The following is a 19,059-nucleotide window of genomic DNA, read 5'->3' on the forward strand; positions in this document are numbered from 1 at the left end:
TGAGGCAGGAGAGTCGCATGAACCTGGGAGGTGGAAGTTGCAGTGAGCCAAGATCGCGCCATTGCATTGCAGCCTAGGCAACAGAACGAGACTCTGTCTCAAAAAAAAGTGAAAATTTTAAAAAAAATGAAAAAAAAAAAGACCTAGGTGGGGTTCCTAGACTGCCCACTCAGCTCAGTCTCTCCAGAGAAGCAAGTAACACCATCATGTAGAAAAGAGGCAAGGTGGCTGAGGCTCTGGGGTCAGGCTTCAGGGCCTGGGGGCAACTTCCTGCCCAGCCTTGAGACATATGTCTTGGTTTTGGGGAACTTGCTGTGCCCCTTGACTTGTGGATTTGTAGTTTATCAGCCCAGCTTCATGTGGGGCCAGGATGGGGAGCAGGGCACAGCCAGGAGTTGGGGTGGTGGTGATGAGATGGTGGATGGTAGTGGTGCTACTGAAGGGGAAGAATCTTCTGTGACGATTTTGAGATTTCCTCTCTGTCAGAAGCCCAACTCTGTCAGCTTCTGGAATTCCTTCTGATGGATCCCTGTAACCCTTAGGAAAGTCATTCAGCTAATGGCAGTGACATTGAATTCTAAGGAAAGCAGGAAGGAGAACATGTTTCTGTCAACAAAGATGTGCTTTCACTAGTCAGAACTTGCTGTCAGGAAGCCTTCAGCCCTTCAGGTGATTATTGTGCTTTGGGATTAAAGTGTCCTGCTGTTTCTGGAACAGGCTGCTAGTCATAAAGACAGGTAGGGCTGAAGGGTAGAGGTAGGGTCCCCAGCCGCAGTTGTCAAGAACCCATCGTGAAGGCTGACTGAGCGAAGAAACTGCTGCTGCCCAGACAAGAAAGCACTTTTAGCAGTGGTAAGTCCTTTGCATGCTCTATCTTACTTAATCTGCACAATAGCACTTCATGGTTGGAACTGTTGTCTCCATTTTACAGATGAGGAAACTGAAGCTTAGAAAGGGTAGGCAACGCATCCAAAGCTTCATAGCTGGTAGAGGCCGAGTTTCATACCCAAATATCAAAGCTTTTCCCATTGTTTCTTACAGAGGAAACCCTGATAAGCCATTATTTTTCATAAATGTTACATTTTAGAATAGTTTCAGATTTACAGAACAGTTGCAAAGATAGTAGAGAGAGTTCCCATAGATCCTGCAAGCCATTAAGTTTTTTTTTTTTTTTTTTCTCCTTTTCTGGTCCATTTTATGAGAATTCATTGGGGGTGGGGAACAGATTTGGAACGAGGACTTTTTTTCCAGAGATTCCAACTTGGTGATTTTTTTTCAGCAGGATTATTTGAGCGTCCATCAGACTGTATTATTTCTTCCCCAGTTCTGCTCTGCCTCAGCTCTGCTGGACTGGGCTGGGCCTGGCTTTGACATCTAGTTTCAGAGTCAAATGCCCCACTTTCTGACTCTCTCTCAATAGGGTCAGATGGTAATTGGGTTTCAGAGAGTTAGGAAGGCAGGTAGGTGTGGGGAGGATCTTTAGCAGCTGGAGTTCTGGATACTCTTCTGTCTCCGATGGGGCTATGACAGGGGAGTGTTAATATTTTCAGTTAATGTTTGATGGCATGGAGCCAGAGCCCTCCCGAGGGCCAGAGGCAACGTCTCTGCGGCGAGGCCTGTTTGCTTGGATGCCCTCTTGAGTCTGTCCTTGTATGGTGCCAGAGTGGCTCATGGTGGTCGCTGCTGTGGGCCCTGGCCGTGGTCTGCAAGCAGGCAGGCAGGCTGGCTGGCTGTAGGCAGGAGAATATCCCTAGGTAGCTGGTGTGCTTTGCTTTGGGTCCCAGGCACATTCTCCATTTAAGGGAAAGGGGTCTGCAATCTTCTTGGCTCTGGGTGTGAATGGGCTGGCCTAAAGTCTGTTCATGGCCTTTGCTGGATGTGCTTTTTCAATGAGATCATTCCAGAATTACATTCCTATGAAATTATATTTCACTGAAGATGTAAAGCTGGATTTGTGTAAAAGCACTGGCACTAAAACTCAGGGCTCAGAGCAGGGCAGAAATGAGAAGAGGGATAAACAGCTTTTCTTTAGAAGGAGGGGAAGGAAAGACAGAAAGAGAGAGAAAACAGTTGTTAAAGGATTTTGCATTGAAAATTGGTGTGCCGTAAGCATACCCAAGGAGTCGGGATTGCCACTCACCCCTGGAAAGGCAGGCTTGATGTTTGTTGTCCCAGCTGCCTCCCACCCCCAGGCGGTTTGGAGGGAGATGCCCTTGAGGCTTCAGTGTGTAAGGTTGCTGGAACGCTGGAGCCGCCCAGGTGTCTCCTGGTCATGGCACTCAAGGCCTATCCCTGCCTTTCTAGCCTCATTTTGCACCATCCCATATCTAATCTAATCTAATTTCTCTCCCTCTCTCTCTGTTTCCTTCTGTCTCGTGCACACACCCACACTGTCACACTCACTCTACTATTAGTATGATACATTGCTACTCACAACACTCCTGACACCAGATGTGTGGGGTTTTTTCTCTTGCATTGGCCAACTTGCCAAACTTGCTGGGCACCAGCTGGGGTTTCTTACAATTTAATTCAATTTTGACACTACCTGGAGCTAGCATAATCTCCACAGAGTAAGTGGGGACAAGACTGTTCCCACTTCAGATGCTAATCACAAGCCTGGGCCACCCATACTTTTGACCAACTCACTATAAAGTTGGAGGGATTGGTTCCCACAACCCCCTCCTCAGGTTTGGTAATTTGCTAGAACGGCTCACAGAACTCAGAAAAACAGTTGACTTACTATTAACCCTACTATTAGTATTATGTTACTATTAGTTTATTATTAAGGATACAACCCAGGAACAGCCAAATGAAGAGATGCATAGGGCAAAGTTTTGGGAGGGGGTGTATGTGTGTGTGTATATGTTTAGAGCTTCCATTCCCTCTCAGGGTGCACGACCCTCCCAGCACCTTGATGTGTTCACCAACCTGGGAGCTCTCTGAATTCAGAAGTTTCAGGTATTTATGGAGGTTTCACTACGTCAGCATGCCATGTTTTGAATGTCCCCTCCAAAACTCATGTTGAAATCTGATTGCCATTGTGATGGTATTAAGAGGTAGGACCCTTCAGAGTGGTTGGGCCATGAGGGCCCAATTAATCATGAATGGATTAATGCCGTCATTGCTAGAGTTCATTTCTGATACAAACAAGTCCGGCCCCCTCCTGCCCTCTCTCTCTTTTGTGTGTGCTGTTGTGCCCTTCTGCCTTTCTGCTATGGGATGATGCAGCAAGAAGGCCTGCCAGAGTCAGTCATCAATCTTAAGACTTCCCAGCCTCTGGAACCGTAAGAAATAAATCCCCACTTCATTAGCATAAATTCAGGTGTAGTAGAGAGACTTGTTATAAATCACAAAGTAGGCTTCTCTCACCCCCATCCCTTGGGAAATGCCAAGGGTTTTTGAAGCTGTGCCCGGAACTGGGAAGAAGGTGCTGTCTCTCTCTCTCTCTCTCTCTCTCTCTGTGTGTGTGTGTGTGTGTGTGTGTATATTCCTTATATATAGATATATATTCATTATTATATATATGGAATATGTGTATATATATATATTCCTTATCTCACAGTAACACACATGTGCACACACGTGCGCGCACACACACTCACATCCCCTGCATGCTCGTAGTGTGAGATTGTATACCCCATACTCTATATGATTCTGCTTTGTATCCCTGTGTACACACTGTTCCCCATAGCATGGAATGAATGTCCTTTTCTCCCCTTGTCTGCTGAGAGCACTCTAGTTACTCTAAAACCCATTTTAGCTTTGCCTCCTCAGAAATCTTTTGTGCTGCCCGCTGATGGTTACTTTCTGGCACCTTCGTGCTGTCACCATTCCTTGTGCATCCCGCTGCTCCTGCACATTTCATTTGATAAGTTTTCAGGGAAAAGCCTCTAATACGGGGCTCAGTAAAGGGTAGGTGCTTGTGAAATGATTGTTGAAGAAAGAAACTAAATGAATGAAGAGTTGGATCTAAGTGAAGGTCATGTACTGCAGGCAGGGTAAACTACAGAAAGGTGTCTAACATGGCATAAGTGCCATCAGAGAGGCTAGGAGATGAGTGTCAGACTGGCAGAAAAGGTGGGGTGTGTGTACTTCCCTGTGCACACAAGTGTGGAGTCGTTCGTGGAGTGGCAAGATAGTCTGTGCTGTGGTGTACACCTGTCATCCCATCTACTTGGGAAGGCTGAGGCAGGAGGATCATTTTAGCCAGGAGTTCAGGGCTGCAGTAGCTATAATGATGCCCCTGCACTCCAGCCTGGGTGACAGAGTAAGACCCTGCTTATAAAAAGATTTTTAAAATAAATTAGAAAAAAAAAAAAAAAAGAAAGCCCAGTGAGTTCTGGGTTCCATAGACTGACTATAGGGATTAGGTCTGGACTTACTCAAGGTGAGATGAAACTACTTTCTGAGCAGTCTTTGCAAAACGACAGCAGGATAGAAGGAAAAGAGCTGTAGCTTTGGAATTGAGGATTCTGGGTGGTGGTGATTATACTGTTAGTAATGATAACATAGTCCTAACTATGAGCCAGACAGTATACCAGGCACTTTACATATGTTAATTCATTTATCCTTACAATGTCTCTGTGAAGTAATGACTACTAATTGTTGATTTATGAAGATTGCAGAGCAATTCTGGACCTGGTTCTACTCTTACTAATTGAGTGAACTGAGGGCAAGACGCTTAGCCCTTACTGAGCCCCAGCCTCCTCTTTTGTGAAACGGAGAAGATACCTTTTGCATTTAATCTTCTTGGGCTTATTGGTAGAAAGTGTTTTTGAAAAGTATACTCTAAAGTACTTTGCATTGAGGAAGAAGGGAAACTTGCAAAGTAATTGTAGTTTAGATACTGGGCTCGTACTTAATGCAGATGCTGCTCTGAGCATGGGCCACATTTGCACTTCACAGCTACACAAGGTGGGCTACTGGCAATCTCTTTGATTAAATGCCAGGATTTGAGCCGCTGTTAAAAAAAAATAAAGAAGTCTTTTTTTGCCCCTTTCTTTCTTTTTTATGTTTTGTGGAGATGGAGCCTCACTATGTTACTCAGGCTGGTCTTGAACTCCTGGGTTCAGGTGATCTGCCTGCCTCGGCCTCCCACAGTGCTGAGACTACAGTCATGAGCTACTGCACTTGGCCCAATAAATGAGTTTTATTGGATCCAAATGTATATGTGAAATGTCATAAGGGACAGATTTTTTGTGCTGAACCAGCCCTTCTTCCCCAGCCAGGGAAATAGTGGTAAAGCTGGGCGGTAGGCATTTGCATGGGGGAGGATTAGGATCAGTGTGGGGCCACTGCAGCAGGTGGCAGAAAGCCTGGCTCAGAGCAGAGGCACAGCCGCTGGCTGCAGGGTCGCATGAGCAGGGGGTGTGTGACCCCTTTTTTCTAAGATGAGACACTTATGGGAGTTTTTAGAACCACCGGGTGTGGTGGTTCACACCTGTAATCTCAGCACTTCGGGAGGCCGAGGCGGGTGGATTACTTGAGGTCAAGAGTTCGAGACCAGCCTTGTCACTACTAAAAATACAAAAATTGGACGGGAGTGGTGGTATGTGCCTGTAATCCCAGCTACTCAGGAGGCTGAGGCACGAGAATCACTTGAACCTGGGAAGCAGAGGTTGTGGGGAGCTGAGATTGTGCCACTGCACTCCAGCCTGGGTGACAAAATGAGACTCTGTCTCAAAAAAAAAAAAAAAGAAGTTGCTTTACATTGCTGTTACCTTGGCAACGGAGACTGTGTCCCTCAAAGTGGTCCTCTGCTGGCACTAGATACACAAATGTGTCAGCACTTGGGCTTGGCAGGCATTGCTGAGCCAGGCAGTGAGTGATAAGGGGGATAAAGGGGACATAGGGGGAGTGCCTCCAAGAGCTGCAAGGAGGGGCAGTGTGGCCCTTCTAAGCCACATTTCTACAGTATTCTCTGGAGCTTCTTCGAGCCAAGTGGCTTCCTCCATGAGGTTGCAGCTCACAGTGCCTGCAGGCCTGAGGGTTGCCTGGATTGACCATGATCCCTGAGTGTATAATTATAGGTCACTGAACAGAACCCCTAGTCAGCTACATCCCTCAAAAATGCCTAATTGTAGGCTACAAATATGAAAATATACAAGAGCTTAGAAACATGTCATACCTCATTACAGAGAGCAATGGCATGAGTCAGCTGTGATGTGGGTGGCTTTAGTGTGCTTGGTGAGCATGCTGGCAGGTCCAGAAGAGGGCAGGAGGCACATTCCCCAAGCTTCCTGCAGGGAGATTGAGGACTTTGGGAAAAGGGGGAAGTATAAGCTGTGACCATAGCCTAGCCTGCTAGTCATACCTGCAGTTACACAGTTAAAGGAGTCTGCTCACCTGATGGTAGATTTGATTCCTGTTTGGGAATTGTTTCCTGACCAGTTTACAAACCACATTAGAAAATAGCACATTTGGCCAGGCACGGTTGCTCACACCTGTAATGCCAGCATTTTGGGAGGCAGGAGGGTCATTTAAGGCCAGGAGTTTGAGACCAGCCTGGGCAAAATAGCAAAACCCCTATCTCTACAAAAAATTAAAAGACTTAGCTGGCTGTGGTGGCACGCACCTGTAGTCCCAGCTACTCTGGAGGCTGAGGCAAGAGGATCACTTGAGCCCAAGTTTGAGGCTGCAGTGAGCTATTATTGTGTCACTGCACTCCAGCCTGGGAGACAGAGCAAGACCTAGTCTCTCAATAATAAATAAATAAATAAATAAATAAATAAATAAATAAATAAAAGATCCTTGAGGGAAGTGAGGTCATATATAATACCGTATATTACCTAACTGGGCCATACAGATTTTATTGCTGGATTGAGGGAGCCCACTTTGTCTCCGAGTAGGGAGGGGTACTTGAATAAGTGCCCAGCCTGGTTGCCCTGGTCTGGTCTGGCAGTGCTTTCTCACTGAGAGGCCTCTCCCAGCTCAGAAAGAAGCAACAGCTCGATCTAGATCTCTTTCTTTTGTCCCTCCCTGTCCTCCCAACTCCCCTTGGTATAGATGAGTCTACACACACCCTTGCTGCCAGTGGCTTGCCATTCCTTTTCTGAGTCACCGCCCTTCATTACCAGATCTCTAGTGGTGATAGTAGAAGGAAGGGTTAATCTGTGGCCCTTGGGGTACTCTTTCCTCCCAGTTTTAAACTTTTTAGTCAACTCTAAGAATGTAGGAATCTCAGTATTGAAAGCGACCTTAGGTGCCACCCATGCCCATCTCAAAGGCAAGGGAATGGACTAACCTTATCTGCCTTTACTGTGGTATTCCCAGCAACTGAGTGGAGTGTGGTAGGGGATGCAAAAAATACTTGCGGAATGAGTGAGTCCCTGTAAATAGCAGCAGCTTCACAAGACCATTGTCATTGCCCCGTTTGTTCATTTTTTTGACGAATATTATGTGCCAGTTCCTTTTAAGTTCTGGAATACTGTGATGAACAACATAGTCCTTGTCCTCTGGAACATATTCTGTAATTGAGAAATAAGGAATTAAAAAGAATTTGTAGTCTCCAGATGGAATTTAAGAATTAAAACTTCTTCCTCATTTTGGCCTCTCTGGGTCTCTCATTTTCTGAGGTCTCTTTGGGGGACCCTAGAAAACACATCTAATCCCTTTTTCACACGAGAGCCTTTCCGGATTCCCAAGCCAGCGATCAGCCTCCCCTCACAGCCTTCTCTTCTCCGGGTAAACCTCGGTTCCTTCCGCCATTTCTCCTGCGACATGCTTCATTTCTGAGTGCCCTCTCCATTCTGCCCACTGTCCTTAGCATGCAGTCCAAACTGACAGTCTGCCCCTCGGCCAGTTTGGAGTCCACAACAGAATACCACCTCCCACACATTCATTTCCAGGGAGTGTTCCAGCCTGGAGCCTCTCCTTACTCTGGACTCAGGCGATAGGTGAGGGAAAGAGAAGGTCCTGCCTGGACTTGGCCAGACTGAGAGTATCTTCATATTTGGCCAATCCTGGAATTCGAAATTCTTTTCTTTTGTCTCTTCCCTGCCTCCCCACCATCCTTCCCTTGGTATAGACGAATCTATACACAGCCTTGCTGCCAGAGGCTTGCCTTTCCTTTTCTGAGTCACTGCCCTTCGTTACCAGGGAAATTAGCATGAAAAAACGAATTGCAGTTCTATAACTGTATTCTTGTCCTCTGTCACATTCTCCACCCCAGCACCCCCACCTAAAATGACAAAAGTTGAGTCCTGTGACATCACAACAGTTGGCTATTGTGTCAACAACTGTGATGTCACCAACACAGGATTATGACTTCAAGGAAGAATGGAGGGAAGGAGTATAGCTGGCAAGAAACCCCATGGGAAAAAAGAAGGTATTTTCATGCAGGTCTTCACCCAGAAAGCCTGAGTTGACCCTCCAGTGGATGGTCTGTCAGTGGAAGCACTCTCTTTGGTTCCCATCGCTCCCTGTCTCTTTGGATTAATGGTTTGGCTTATGGACATTGCCCAAGTCTGAGTGTGCGTGGAAGGCCCCTGCTGGCCAGCAGGCTTCTGGGCTGGCTTTGGGTTTTATTCATGAAGTTGGAACTGAGTAGAGCTTTTCAAGGAGGGAGTTCAGAGGGGAGCCTGGGAGCCTAGGGTGAGGCTGATGCGGTTGTGCAGGCGCCTGGGCTGAGGGATAACTGGTGTGCAGGCACTGCTGTGCAGGCAGAGGGGATGTTCTACCAGCCACTCTGGGAAGCCTGAGTGTGCTGCCACAGGCCTGACTCCTGCCCACTTCTGGGGCTGGGTTGGGCCTGCCCTGGGAACTCCTCTTGGCTCCATGAACAGAGACTTAAAAACACCTGCTGCAGAGACTCCCAGACTTTCTTAGTTCATGGGCCTTAGTGTTTCAGTAATTTTTTTTTTTACAGTGTTCATAGCCCAAAAGAAATACCTAAGTTTTCTTTTTTAAGTAGGTTCGTTTGTTTGTTTATTTGTTTGTTTTTGTATGAAGTCTCACTCTGTCACCCAGGCTGGAGTGCAGTTGGCTCACTGCAACCTCCGCCTCCCGGGTTCAAGTGATCCTCCTGCCTCAGCCTCCCTAGTAGCTGGGACTACAGGTAAGCACCACCACTCCTGACTAATTTTTTGTATTTTTAGTAAAGATAGGGTTTCATCATGTTGGCCAGGCTGGTCTCAAACTCCTGACCTCAGGTAATCTACCCGCCTTGGCCTCCCAAAGTACTGGGATTACAGCGGTGAGCCACCATGCCTGGCCTTAAGTAGGTTTAAACAATTAAGTATTTGTATCCTAACATCTGAGTAGCCATCTGAAAAAAAAATGATATACAGAAATTGAAAGGAAAAATATTTATATTCCATTCTTAAATAACCACAATTACTTACTAATGGAATGTACTAGGTACTGCGTAGCATATCAGACCTTGGAATCAGATTGATTAGTGCCATCCTCATTTCCTGTTCCACATGGCTTTTCACATGGTACCGGCTTTTTTTTTTTTTTTTTTTTTTTTTTTTNAGGCTGGAATGCAGTGGCCAGATCTCAGCTCTCTGCAAGCTCCGCCTCCCGGGTTCACGCCATTCTGCCTCAGCCTCCTGAGTAGCTGGGACTACAGGCACCCGCCACCTCGCCCGGCTAGTTTTTTGTACTTTTTAGTAGAGACGGGGTTTTACCGTGTTAGCCAGGATGGTCTCGATCTCCTGATCTCGTGATCCGCCCATCTTGGCCTCCCAAAGTGCTGGGATTACAGGCTTGAGCCACCGCGCCCGGCCGGTACTGGCTTTTTATCACAGCAACTGCTGAAAACCCAGCCTCAGAAAGAAATGACGTCATCAAAAAGAATGTAATGCAGTCTGTTGTTGAAGCTGTGAACTCATGGGGTGTTCAACAAATGTTGAGTGTTGCTCTGTTTCCCTCAAAAATTTAAAATATTTAGCAGCATCCCTGTGAGTTCATCATGGTGCTCTGGGGCACCTCAGCACACAGTCTGTGAAGCACAGACCTGAAACTGCCAAGCAGCACTTGCTCTGTTTAAAGGAGGAAGAAGAGGCAAGTTCTGTCGTCATCATGGCCCTTAAAGGAGTTGGGCAGGTGGATGGACAGACTGTCTTTCTCTGCAGTCTCAGCTCTAGCAGACTGCATTGTTAGGGGGAAGGTCTTCGTTTGACCAGGGTCTGTGTGTGTGAATCCCTTTCCCTAGATGGGGAAGAATGATGATAGGCATCTCTTACGCTTATTTGTTGTTGACTCAGAGCCCTCTGAACTAGACGGCTTAAAGAAAAATGGGATTTTTGACAACCAGAATTCAGGGGCCAGGCATTGGACCTTCTGCTAATATCCTTTTCTAATATATTTTTTTTATATTTTATTTTTTGAGACAGAGTCTCACTTTGTCACTCAGGCTGGAGTACAATGGTGCGATCTCAGCTTACTGCAACCTCTGTCTCCCACATTCAAGCAATTCTCCTGCCTCAACCTCCCGAGTAGCTGGGATTATAGATGCCCAACACCATGCCCAGCTAATTTTTGTAGTTTTAGTAGAGATGGGGCTTCACCATGTTGGTCAGGCTGGTCTCGAACTCCTGACCTCCCAAAGTGCTGGGATTACCGGTGTGAGCCACCATGCCCGGCCTCTTTTCTAATTCTTTATCCAGATAGAGAGGGGCTGCAGGGGTGTACTTGGGATGGAGGGTGGCTTCCTGCCACAAGATGTGACAGAGACCAAAGGACTAATGTGCTCTGGTATCACTTCTAGAGCCTTATGCCAACCTTTCCAGACTCTGGGTTCTGCTACTTATGAAACGCTAGGCAAATTACTTAACCTTTCAGCCTCAGCTTCTTCCTCCATAAAACAGAGATAATGGCATCTATTTCATGTAGTTGTAACTAAGATTACACAAGCTAAATACATGCATAGAACAAGCAGAGCCTGGCTATATAGGTATGCTTTCTTCTCCTACTTCCAAATTTGAGGAAAAAAGGGCTTTCCTCCAAAAGCAAATTGAGCCCTAATGATCTAAGATCTGCAGTTCCACAGTTACCCTCTACTGCTTCTTTTTTCCTTTTTTTTTTTTTTTTGAGACTGATTCTCGCTCTATTGCCCAGGCTGGAGTGCAGTGGCGCAATCTTGGCTCACTGCAACCTCCACCTCCCAGGTTCAAGTGATTCTCGTGCCTCAACCTCCTGAGTAGCTGGGATTACAGGCACCTGCCTTCATGCCCAGCCAATTTTTGTATTTTCAGTAGAGACGGGGGTTTCACCGTGTTGGCCAGGCTGGTCTCGAACTTCTGACCTCAAGTGATCCACCCACCTCGGCCTCCCAAACTGCTGGGATTCCAGGCTTGAGCCACTGCCCCTGGCCTCTCTACTGCTTCTTAATAACTTTGCTCTGTGGATCTAATTTTCCCAAATCTGCTGAGCTCTGTGTCCTGCTTGCTATATTAAAACTTGTTAATGAAGTACATCATACAACACGAACATATACATGTATCCAAGTCAACAAATTTTTACAACCGAACCCATGTAACCAACACTCAGATCAAGAAACAGACTATTATCAATATCCCAGAATCTCCCTCCAGTCTTCCTGACTTCTAATAGCATAGATTTATTTTTGGGTTTTATTGTTTTCTATAAATAGGCTCATCTAGTATGTATTTTTGGTTTCTGGCTCTTTTATTCAGAATAATGGAGAGATTTATCCATGTTGTGTGTAGCTGTAGATGTTCATTCTCATTGCTGTATAGTAATCATTATGTAAAATACAAAAATTTACCTTCTCTTCTTCTGATTATGAGCATTTGAGTTTTTAGTTTATAGCCATTATGAATGGTGCTGTTATGCACATTCTCATACTTGTCTTTTAATACTTATGTGTATGCGTTTCTGATGGGTATAAAACTAAGAAAGGAATTGTTGGGTCACGGGGTATACCTATATTTAGTTTTAGTTGTGATACCCAGCGTTATTCCAAAGTGGTAGTATTGATTTACACTTCCTCTGTTAGTGTTCGAGAATTCCAGTTACTTCACATCCTTGCCAACAATAGGTATTTCTTTTTCATTTTATTCATTCCAGTGGGTATGTTAATAGTATCACATCTCAGTTATAATTTGCATTTTGTTAATGACTAATGAAGTTGGATACCTTTTCATATATCTCTTCACAGTTTGGGTATCCTCTCTGGTGAAGTATCTGTTCTGTTCTTTTGCCATTTTTCTTTTGAGTTGTTTTTTATTTATTTGTAGAAGTTCCTCATATATTCTGGATATGAATTTTTGGTTGGATGGTCTATTGAGCATATTGTCTTACACTCTGTAGGTTTGCTTTTCACTCTCTTTATGGCATTTGTTAAATGAACAAAGTTCTTATTTAATGTAGTCTAATTTGTCAGTGTTTTTCATTATGGTTATCACTTTTTGTTTCCTTCTAAGAAATTTCTACTTGCTCCAAGATCTTGGCTTTTGCTCATGGTTTTTCTTCTGCTTGTTTTTTCTTCTGCCTTTATCTCTTCCAATCCTGCAAGACTCAGCCCAGTGTAATTTCCTGTCTCCTCTAGAAATCCTCCCCAGCATCCATCCTTCCACCTGATTAGATGCCTTTCTCCTCTCTCCCAGAGCTCTGTGTTCATACTTCTATCACAGCTCTTGTTACATTGTACCAGAATCTTTACTTATCCATCTCAGACAGGGTGGGGAGCTGCTCAAGGACAAGGACCAGAGCATGGCACAGCAGCATGGGGGCCTGGCTGGGAAGATCCCCTCAAGGGGTTCCAGTAAATAGGTAAATGAAATGCCCTCACCTCTCTCTCTCTCTTTAGTTTTCCTATACTACTTCCCAGCCTTTCTTAACCTGTGTCCTCTTTTAATGAACATAAACATCTTTCACACTCCGGGGAGGCAGGGGGGTGGTACTCTAGATTGAGAGTCAATTACATTACAGTGTTTCGGGGGGGGCGCTGAGCAGCAGTGTCCAAAACAGTAGGCATCAGGAAAGGAAGGTGCTGGAATTCATTAAGCTCAGAGAAAGTACCTTTGCAGTGTATAATAGGAAAGCCATTATATATATATATATTTTTTTGAGATGGAGTTTCACTCTTGTTGCCTAGGCTCGAGTGCAATGGCGCGATCTTGGCTCACCACAACCTCTGCTTCCCGGGTTCAAGCGATTCTCCTGCCTCAGCCTCCCGAGTAGCTGGGATTACAGGCATGCGCCACCATGCCTGGCTGTATTTTATATTTTTAGTAGAGGTGAGATTTCTCCATGTTGGTCAGACTGGTCTCAAACTCCCAACCTCAGGTGATCCACCCGCCTCGGCCTCCCAAAGTGTTGGGATTACAGGCGTGAGCCACTGGACGCGGTCTTATAAGCTTTTCAGAGAGCAATTTTAGTTGAGTTATTGGGCTGAAGCCACTCCTGCCCAGAATCGTTTGGGTTTTCACAGGGGGAGGCCCCCTTTGGAATTTTCTGAGTGGTTGTGGTTGCTGTAAGTGGGTTAGACCCTTCACTGGGAAGGCCAGAGGGGACTAGAGATGGGCCTGGACTGTGGAGCCCAACCGCTGTTCACCCTATCTAGGGAGGGCTGTTCTAGTTACAGGGTACAGCAGGTGTAAAGGCCCTGGAGTAGGAACTCACCTGGTGTGTTTGAGCGCATGGTAAGTGGACAGTGTGGCTAGAGTGGAGAGAGTGAGGGAGAAAGAGTAGTTGAAATGGGGCCAGAGATATAAAAGGGACACAGACAATGGAGGGCTTTATAAGTCCTTGTAAAGATTTGGGCTTTTACTTTTAGTAATGGGAGCTATGGTTTTGAGAGTTTTGAATAGATGGGGTGACAGGAACCATGATGCTGGTAGGGAGTACATGTGATGGGTGTAGCTCATTGAGGATCTGTTCTTAGTGAAATCAGAAGCAGAGGCAGCTAAAAGAGTGAGGATGAGGGAGGAGGTGTTGAAGCTGAGAGCTGGAGGGAAAGCTAAACCCCAGCCCAGAGACTTCCAGTACCACTGGGCTCTGAGTACCCACTGTTCTTTGTAGATGGCTTCTCATTGGTCTTTGTGTTCTCATTATAAAGGTGGGGTAGTCCCCCTAAGCTATCTGTGGTAAAACGGAGGTATTAGGATTTTACCCAGTGCCTTTAGCCTTTATTATTTCCTAGTCTTCCTTGGAGAAGGTGCAGCTTGTGGATGGTAAGTTTCTTCTAGAGCAGAGGAGGCATCTTGCCATCAGTCAAGTTGAACTCAGCTAGACCAGAGAGTGTGGGAAGGGTGAGAAGGAGGTCAAGACTTAGAGTCAGGAAGAAGTTGACACTTGAACTGGATATTTAAGAAAGAATGCGGGGCAAGGGACACTGAAGATCAAAGGAATTAGTTGAACAAAAGCTTGGTGGCATGAACATTCCTGGCATGTGCAGGAAATGTCATCCAGTGAGATGTGGCTGGCCAGAGCAAAGGTGCTGCTGTCGGATAGGACTGTGGCCTCTGGATGGTCGCAATTGCAGGACCCACCACGTTCTCCTTGCCAGAGCGAAAGAGGGCAGTGGTTGGTCCCCAGGAGCAGGGTTTTTTTATGGATCAGGCTTCCAATCTGCCTTCTTTTTCCAAGTGGTGACAAGACATTGGGCAGAGTAGGTGCCATAGTCTTGACAGAGCTAGGATAAGCCACTTGCTGAGAGGCTGAGTTTCCAGAATGGCAGAAACAGCCATGTCTAGGTTTTTAAAACTATGTGAGAAACAACCAGATTTCCTTTGGCCTGGAATTGCCTAACAAGCCCTCACTCCAATTCAGGCTTTCAGGAAGTATTTAAACCCAGCTTTCAACTTCTGCAGGATCTGCACTGAAGTGGAGAAGGACCATCTGGCAGGAAAAGGGACTGAAATATGGTTGAGGTTGAAAAAGCAGACTTAAAGGGCTTTCTTTGAGGAGGAAGGTTGGGAAAGAGGATGTGGGAATGATAAGTGGACAGTGAAGAGATGGAAAAAGTTCTTTTTTTCTGATTATTATGCAACAACAAAAAATCGTCTTTTCCTGTGGCTAGCTGAGAGAGATTTCAGCCTCACAGGTACCTGTAAAACACCCATCTATCCTCTGACCTCCCAGCAAAACAAATGTTGGTTCCTCTCCACCTGACCAGGCTCGCTATCCCCACCACATTTTTACTTGAAGGGCTTTCTGGACCTGGGGCTGAAATGGAAAAGATCTAAGGTGTGAAGTGTATCAAAGTAGTGAAGGAGAAAAGGTTTACTGTTTTGTAGGGAATGGGACAGTCTTGAGAAAATCCTTCCTGGCACTCTTTTCTTTTCTTTTTTTATAAGGACAGGGTCTCACGCTGTCACCCAGGCTGGAGTGCAGGGTCATGATTATAGTTCACTGCAGCCTTGGACTCTTGGGCTCAAGTGATCCTCCCACCTCAGGCTCCAAAGTAGCTGGGGCTACAGGTGTGCATCACCACACCCTGCTAATTTTTTATTTTTAGTGAAGACAGGGTCTCACTTGTTGCCTAGGCTGGTCTTGAACTCCTGGGCTCAAACAGTACTCCTGCCTCTGCCTCCCAAAGTGCTGGGATTGCAGGTGAAAGCTCACATTTTTGAGAACCTTGGTTTGGGTACTTACAAGGAACTTAATCTAAGGTTACTGAAGCTTGCGGTGGCTCTGGGTTGTGTGTGCAGGTGGGGGGAAGGGAGAGAATGGAGGCAGCACCAAGAAGATAGAAGGAAAGGGGCCATAGCTTTTTCTCAGGTTTTTTCTTAGTCTGTTTCTAGGAGCCCTTTTATCCCTTTGAGAACCAGGCAAGTGGTCGATCAGTTGGGAGGTTAGGCAGGGAGGGGCTGTGCCTTTTGCTTACAGCATTGGTGGGCTTTGCTTATAGCTCTTTCTAGGAAGCAGGGGAGCTTTTCTGCAGGAATTTAGCAGGGGGCCTTGCTGCTTCAGGAAGAACAGGGGCTGATGATGAGGTCGAAGTCTCATGCAGAGAAGGATCATCCTGATTTAGTTGCATTTGTTAAGCTCCTTAGAATCTGAGGGCCAGTATTGGTTGCTGAGACTCTTGGCAGCCCTCCTCTGAGGAGCTGCCAGTCTGTACGTCATGTCCTTGGCCAGGGCCCATGGATGAGGAAAGGTGCAGGAAGGAGTTGGCAAGAAGGTAAAGAGGGTCTGAGGAGGTGTTTGCTGGGCAGGATGAGTAAGCAGGTTGGCCCCAGGGCAGTCAGATGACAGCTGCACACTGTAGGGTCACTGTACTGTCATTGTACTGCTGGCCCTCTCCTGGCTCTCACCATGTTCTCAGAACACACACAAGAGCTCTGTTCCCGTTCCCACCTTCTCTGTCCCTTTAGGCCACTGCCTTAACTTTGACTTCCATGTGAGCAGAATTGCTTAGGAGAGTAGTGGAACATAGATGTAGCAGAAATTCTCTCCTGTGGTTGAGAGGTTTCCTATTTTCGGGCGTCTTGACTTCTTACCTCGGCTATAAAGCAGAGTGCTGTGCAATGTTTACGTTACGTTTCCTCTCAGTGGCGACGTTAACCTCAGCAGAATGGGAGGCTTTCCTCCAAATGCTTGCCATTTCTTCCTGTTTGCTCAGGGTTCAGCTGTCTCCTGCTTCAAGAGCAAGGCATGCTGTCACATCCACAATTATGCCTGCAGAAAAGTATCAGACAGACATTTAGAAATGTCACCTAAACAAGGACAGGCTTTTTGCTCTAGGATAGGAACGTTCATTCTTAGAGGTGGGGCACGCCTCAGAAAGAGCTCCCTTCAGAGACTGACCTCTCATCGGTCCCTTCTTGGACCTTTGAGAGAGCCTCTGTGGATAAGGTGATGGGACCAGGTCAGAGGGAGAAGGAGCACTTAGGATGCTAGAGAGAGTTGCCTGGTGAAGGCTGGACTGAGCAAAAGCTGTCAGCCTTTCAGAAGGTCTTTCTTCCTGTGGCAGTAAGGGGAATTGATGGGGGTTTCAAGCAGTCAGGAGGCTTTGCCCTGCACTGCTCCTGCCCAGCCGTCCAGTAGGTTTTGTGTGGCTGTTCCCAATGCCATGCCTCCTAACCCTTCCTGCTGGGACACAGGCTAGAGAGCTGCGACACTTACCTGCTGCTTGGGAGGTCAGGTTGGAGCCGAGTGGACCAGGTGGAGGCCATGGATGAGGAGGCACAGCACTGCAGTGGAGGGAGCCCGCTGCATCTAACTGGGTCACTTGTGCTCAGCTCTGGCCAACTGTTGTCATACAGGAGAGCACACAGTGATGGCAAATTTTCTCATTTTTCAAAAGGAGCTAGAATCTGAATTTTTCTTTCTATTCACCTGCTTTCTTAAGCTTCACAACTAATTCAAATTATTTAAAAATAAAAGGAAGGCCAAATGAGACATGTTTTTGCTTCTGCAGACCGCAGGTATATGACTTCTGACATAAACTCTTTTTCCCAGGAGTTTAGAAATGACGAGAAAGCAAGCGAAGGGATCAGGGTGGTTGGCAGGAAGAGTAATTTTAAAATACAGGAAGACGGAGCACACCTGGAGATTGAGGAAATGGCTTAGATGAGCCGTTGGTAATGCTTTCACTGGATCCTGTGGTGTGCGCATTCCTTTTTGGTTGACGGCCAGTGGTTCTCTGTGTGGTGGAAGAAGCTAATGGGATGGGGGGAGGAGGAAGAGGGGCTGAGTGCCCATCTTTTAGTTGCACATAGCTAGGCAGATTCTTGGGAAGATGGTGAGTCGTGACCCCACTAAGTCCCTAGAGAACATGCTGTGGGACACACATTTTTGCACTTAAGGGCATATAAGCTTGGTTTAAAGCACTTACTAAAATGCAGATTCCTAGGCCCCAGCCCCACAGATTCCCATTCAGCAGGTGGGGCCTGGGACTCTGCATTTTAAAGCACCCCATCAATGTTAAAGAAAGTAAGTGGACAGTGGAGTGAGACAGAGCTGGGTCTACATTCCTGCTCTATTCCTTCACTAGGTGAGTAACCTTAGTCCAGTCATTTAATTTCTCTGAATTTAAATTTCCTGATCAGAAAAAAAAGAGACTGTACTATCAACTACCTTGTAGAATGGTGAGAACTAAATTAGAAGACAGTTGGAGGCAGTACAGGGTCCTGGCCCAGAGCTGGGGCACTGGTGCAGGCCACCTGGGCATAAATCCCTGCCTTGCCCCTTTTTAGCCGTGTGACTTGGAGCAAGCTAGTTAACTGCTCTCTTTCTTGGTTTCCTTGGTAAAGTGTAACTAACCCTGTGAAATATTAATAGTACCCATCTCACAGGGTTGTTAAAGGGTTAAATGACTTAATATACGTGAAGTGCTTGTAACTTTAACTGTTATAATTACGTGTATAAAAAGTCCAGCAGTGTGTCTCATAATAAATGCTCTTTTGCTTTTCCTTAGGTCCCCTTACTGTGGGTAACAGATTAAGGCTTAATTCAAATATCACCTCCTGATGAGGCCTTCCCGGAGTCCACTTTTTACTTTCTCATCTCCCTTCACATTGAGCTTCTCCAGGGCAGGGACTGTGTCTTTCCGTTTTACTATCCTAGTACCTTGCACAGTGCCTGACATAGGGTCAGTGAATGGAATGATAGTACTAGGGAGTCTGAAAGATGACTCACACTTGTGAATGGAGAGGTTGTCTTCCAAATACCTAGGGAAGTGTGATCTGGAAGAACAAACATTTATTAAGCTTCTGTTGCCAGACAGGACAATCATGGGAGATAGATCATGTTGCTATTATGGCTGTTATAGTGACAAAGTGAGTCTTTGACCCTCACTGGAGCAAGGTCACATAACTAGTGGTTGTCAGAAGGCAGGGCTGGACTCAAGGCTGATGTTTTTCCGACTGCCCCTAGGGGCCTGCCACTGTGCCTCTTTGTCTGGATGCAGTTTGTAGAAAAGTTCCAGAGGTACCTTATTCCATTCCTTTTTCTGAATCGTAACTCTTGAGATAGTTGCCTATAATTTGTCAGAGCTGTGTTTTTGAGGAACTTTGGATTGATGGTATATGCTAATTGAACAATTTCCTTTTCTAAACATGCAGTTTCTGCCTGGACTTTGCCATTGATGGGCCTAGGAACTAGCAAAGAAACCTCTCCTCATGCTTGAGTCTCTGCTCCATTCCC

At 46.1% G+C, this 19,059-nt stretch overlaps 1 protein-coding gene across 2 annotated transcripts in view; it reads left to right on the plus strand.

Moving 5' to 3' along the window:
* The window catches only part of ST5 (suppression of tumorigenicity 5), a 117,851-nt gene that overhangs the window by 36,307 nt on the left and 62,485 nt on the right, over nucleotides 1-19,059 (plus strand). Inside the window, exon 1 of one of the 2 annotated variants that reach the window (XM_025355977.1) lies at nucleotides 18,742-18,843. The exons of the other annotated variant lie outside the window; for it this stretch is intronic. Coding sequence (XP_025211762.1) covers nucleotides 18,818-18,843 — 26 coding nt within the window. The 5' untranslated portion in view covers nucleotides 18,742-18,817. Of the gene's footprint in view, nucleotides 1-18,741; nucleotides 18,844-19,059 lie in introns of those variants that run through there. 2 annotated transcript variants of the gene reach the window in all.

The sequence above is a fragment of the Theropithecus gelada genome, chromosome 14 (genome assembly GCF_003255815.1).
Source record: "Theropithecus gelada isolate Dixy chromosome 14, Tgel_1.0, whole genome shotgun sequence".
NCBI lineage: Eukaryota > Metazoa > Chordata > Mammalia > Primates > Cercopithecidae > Theropithecus > Theropithecus gelada.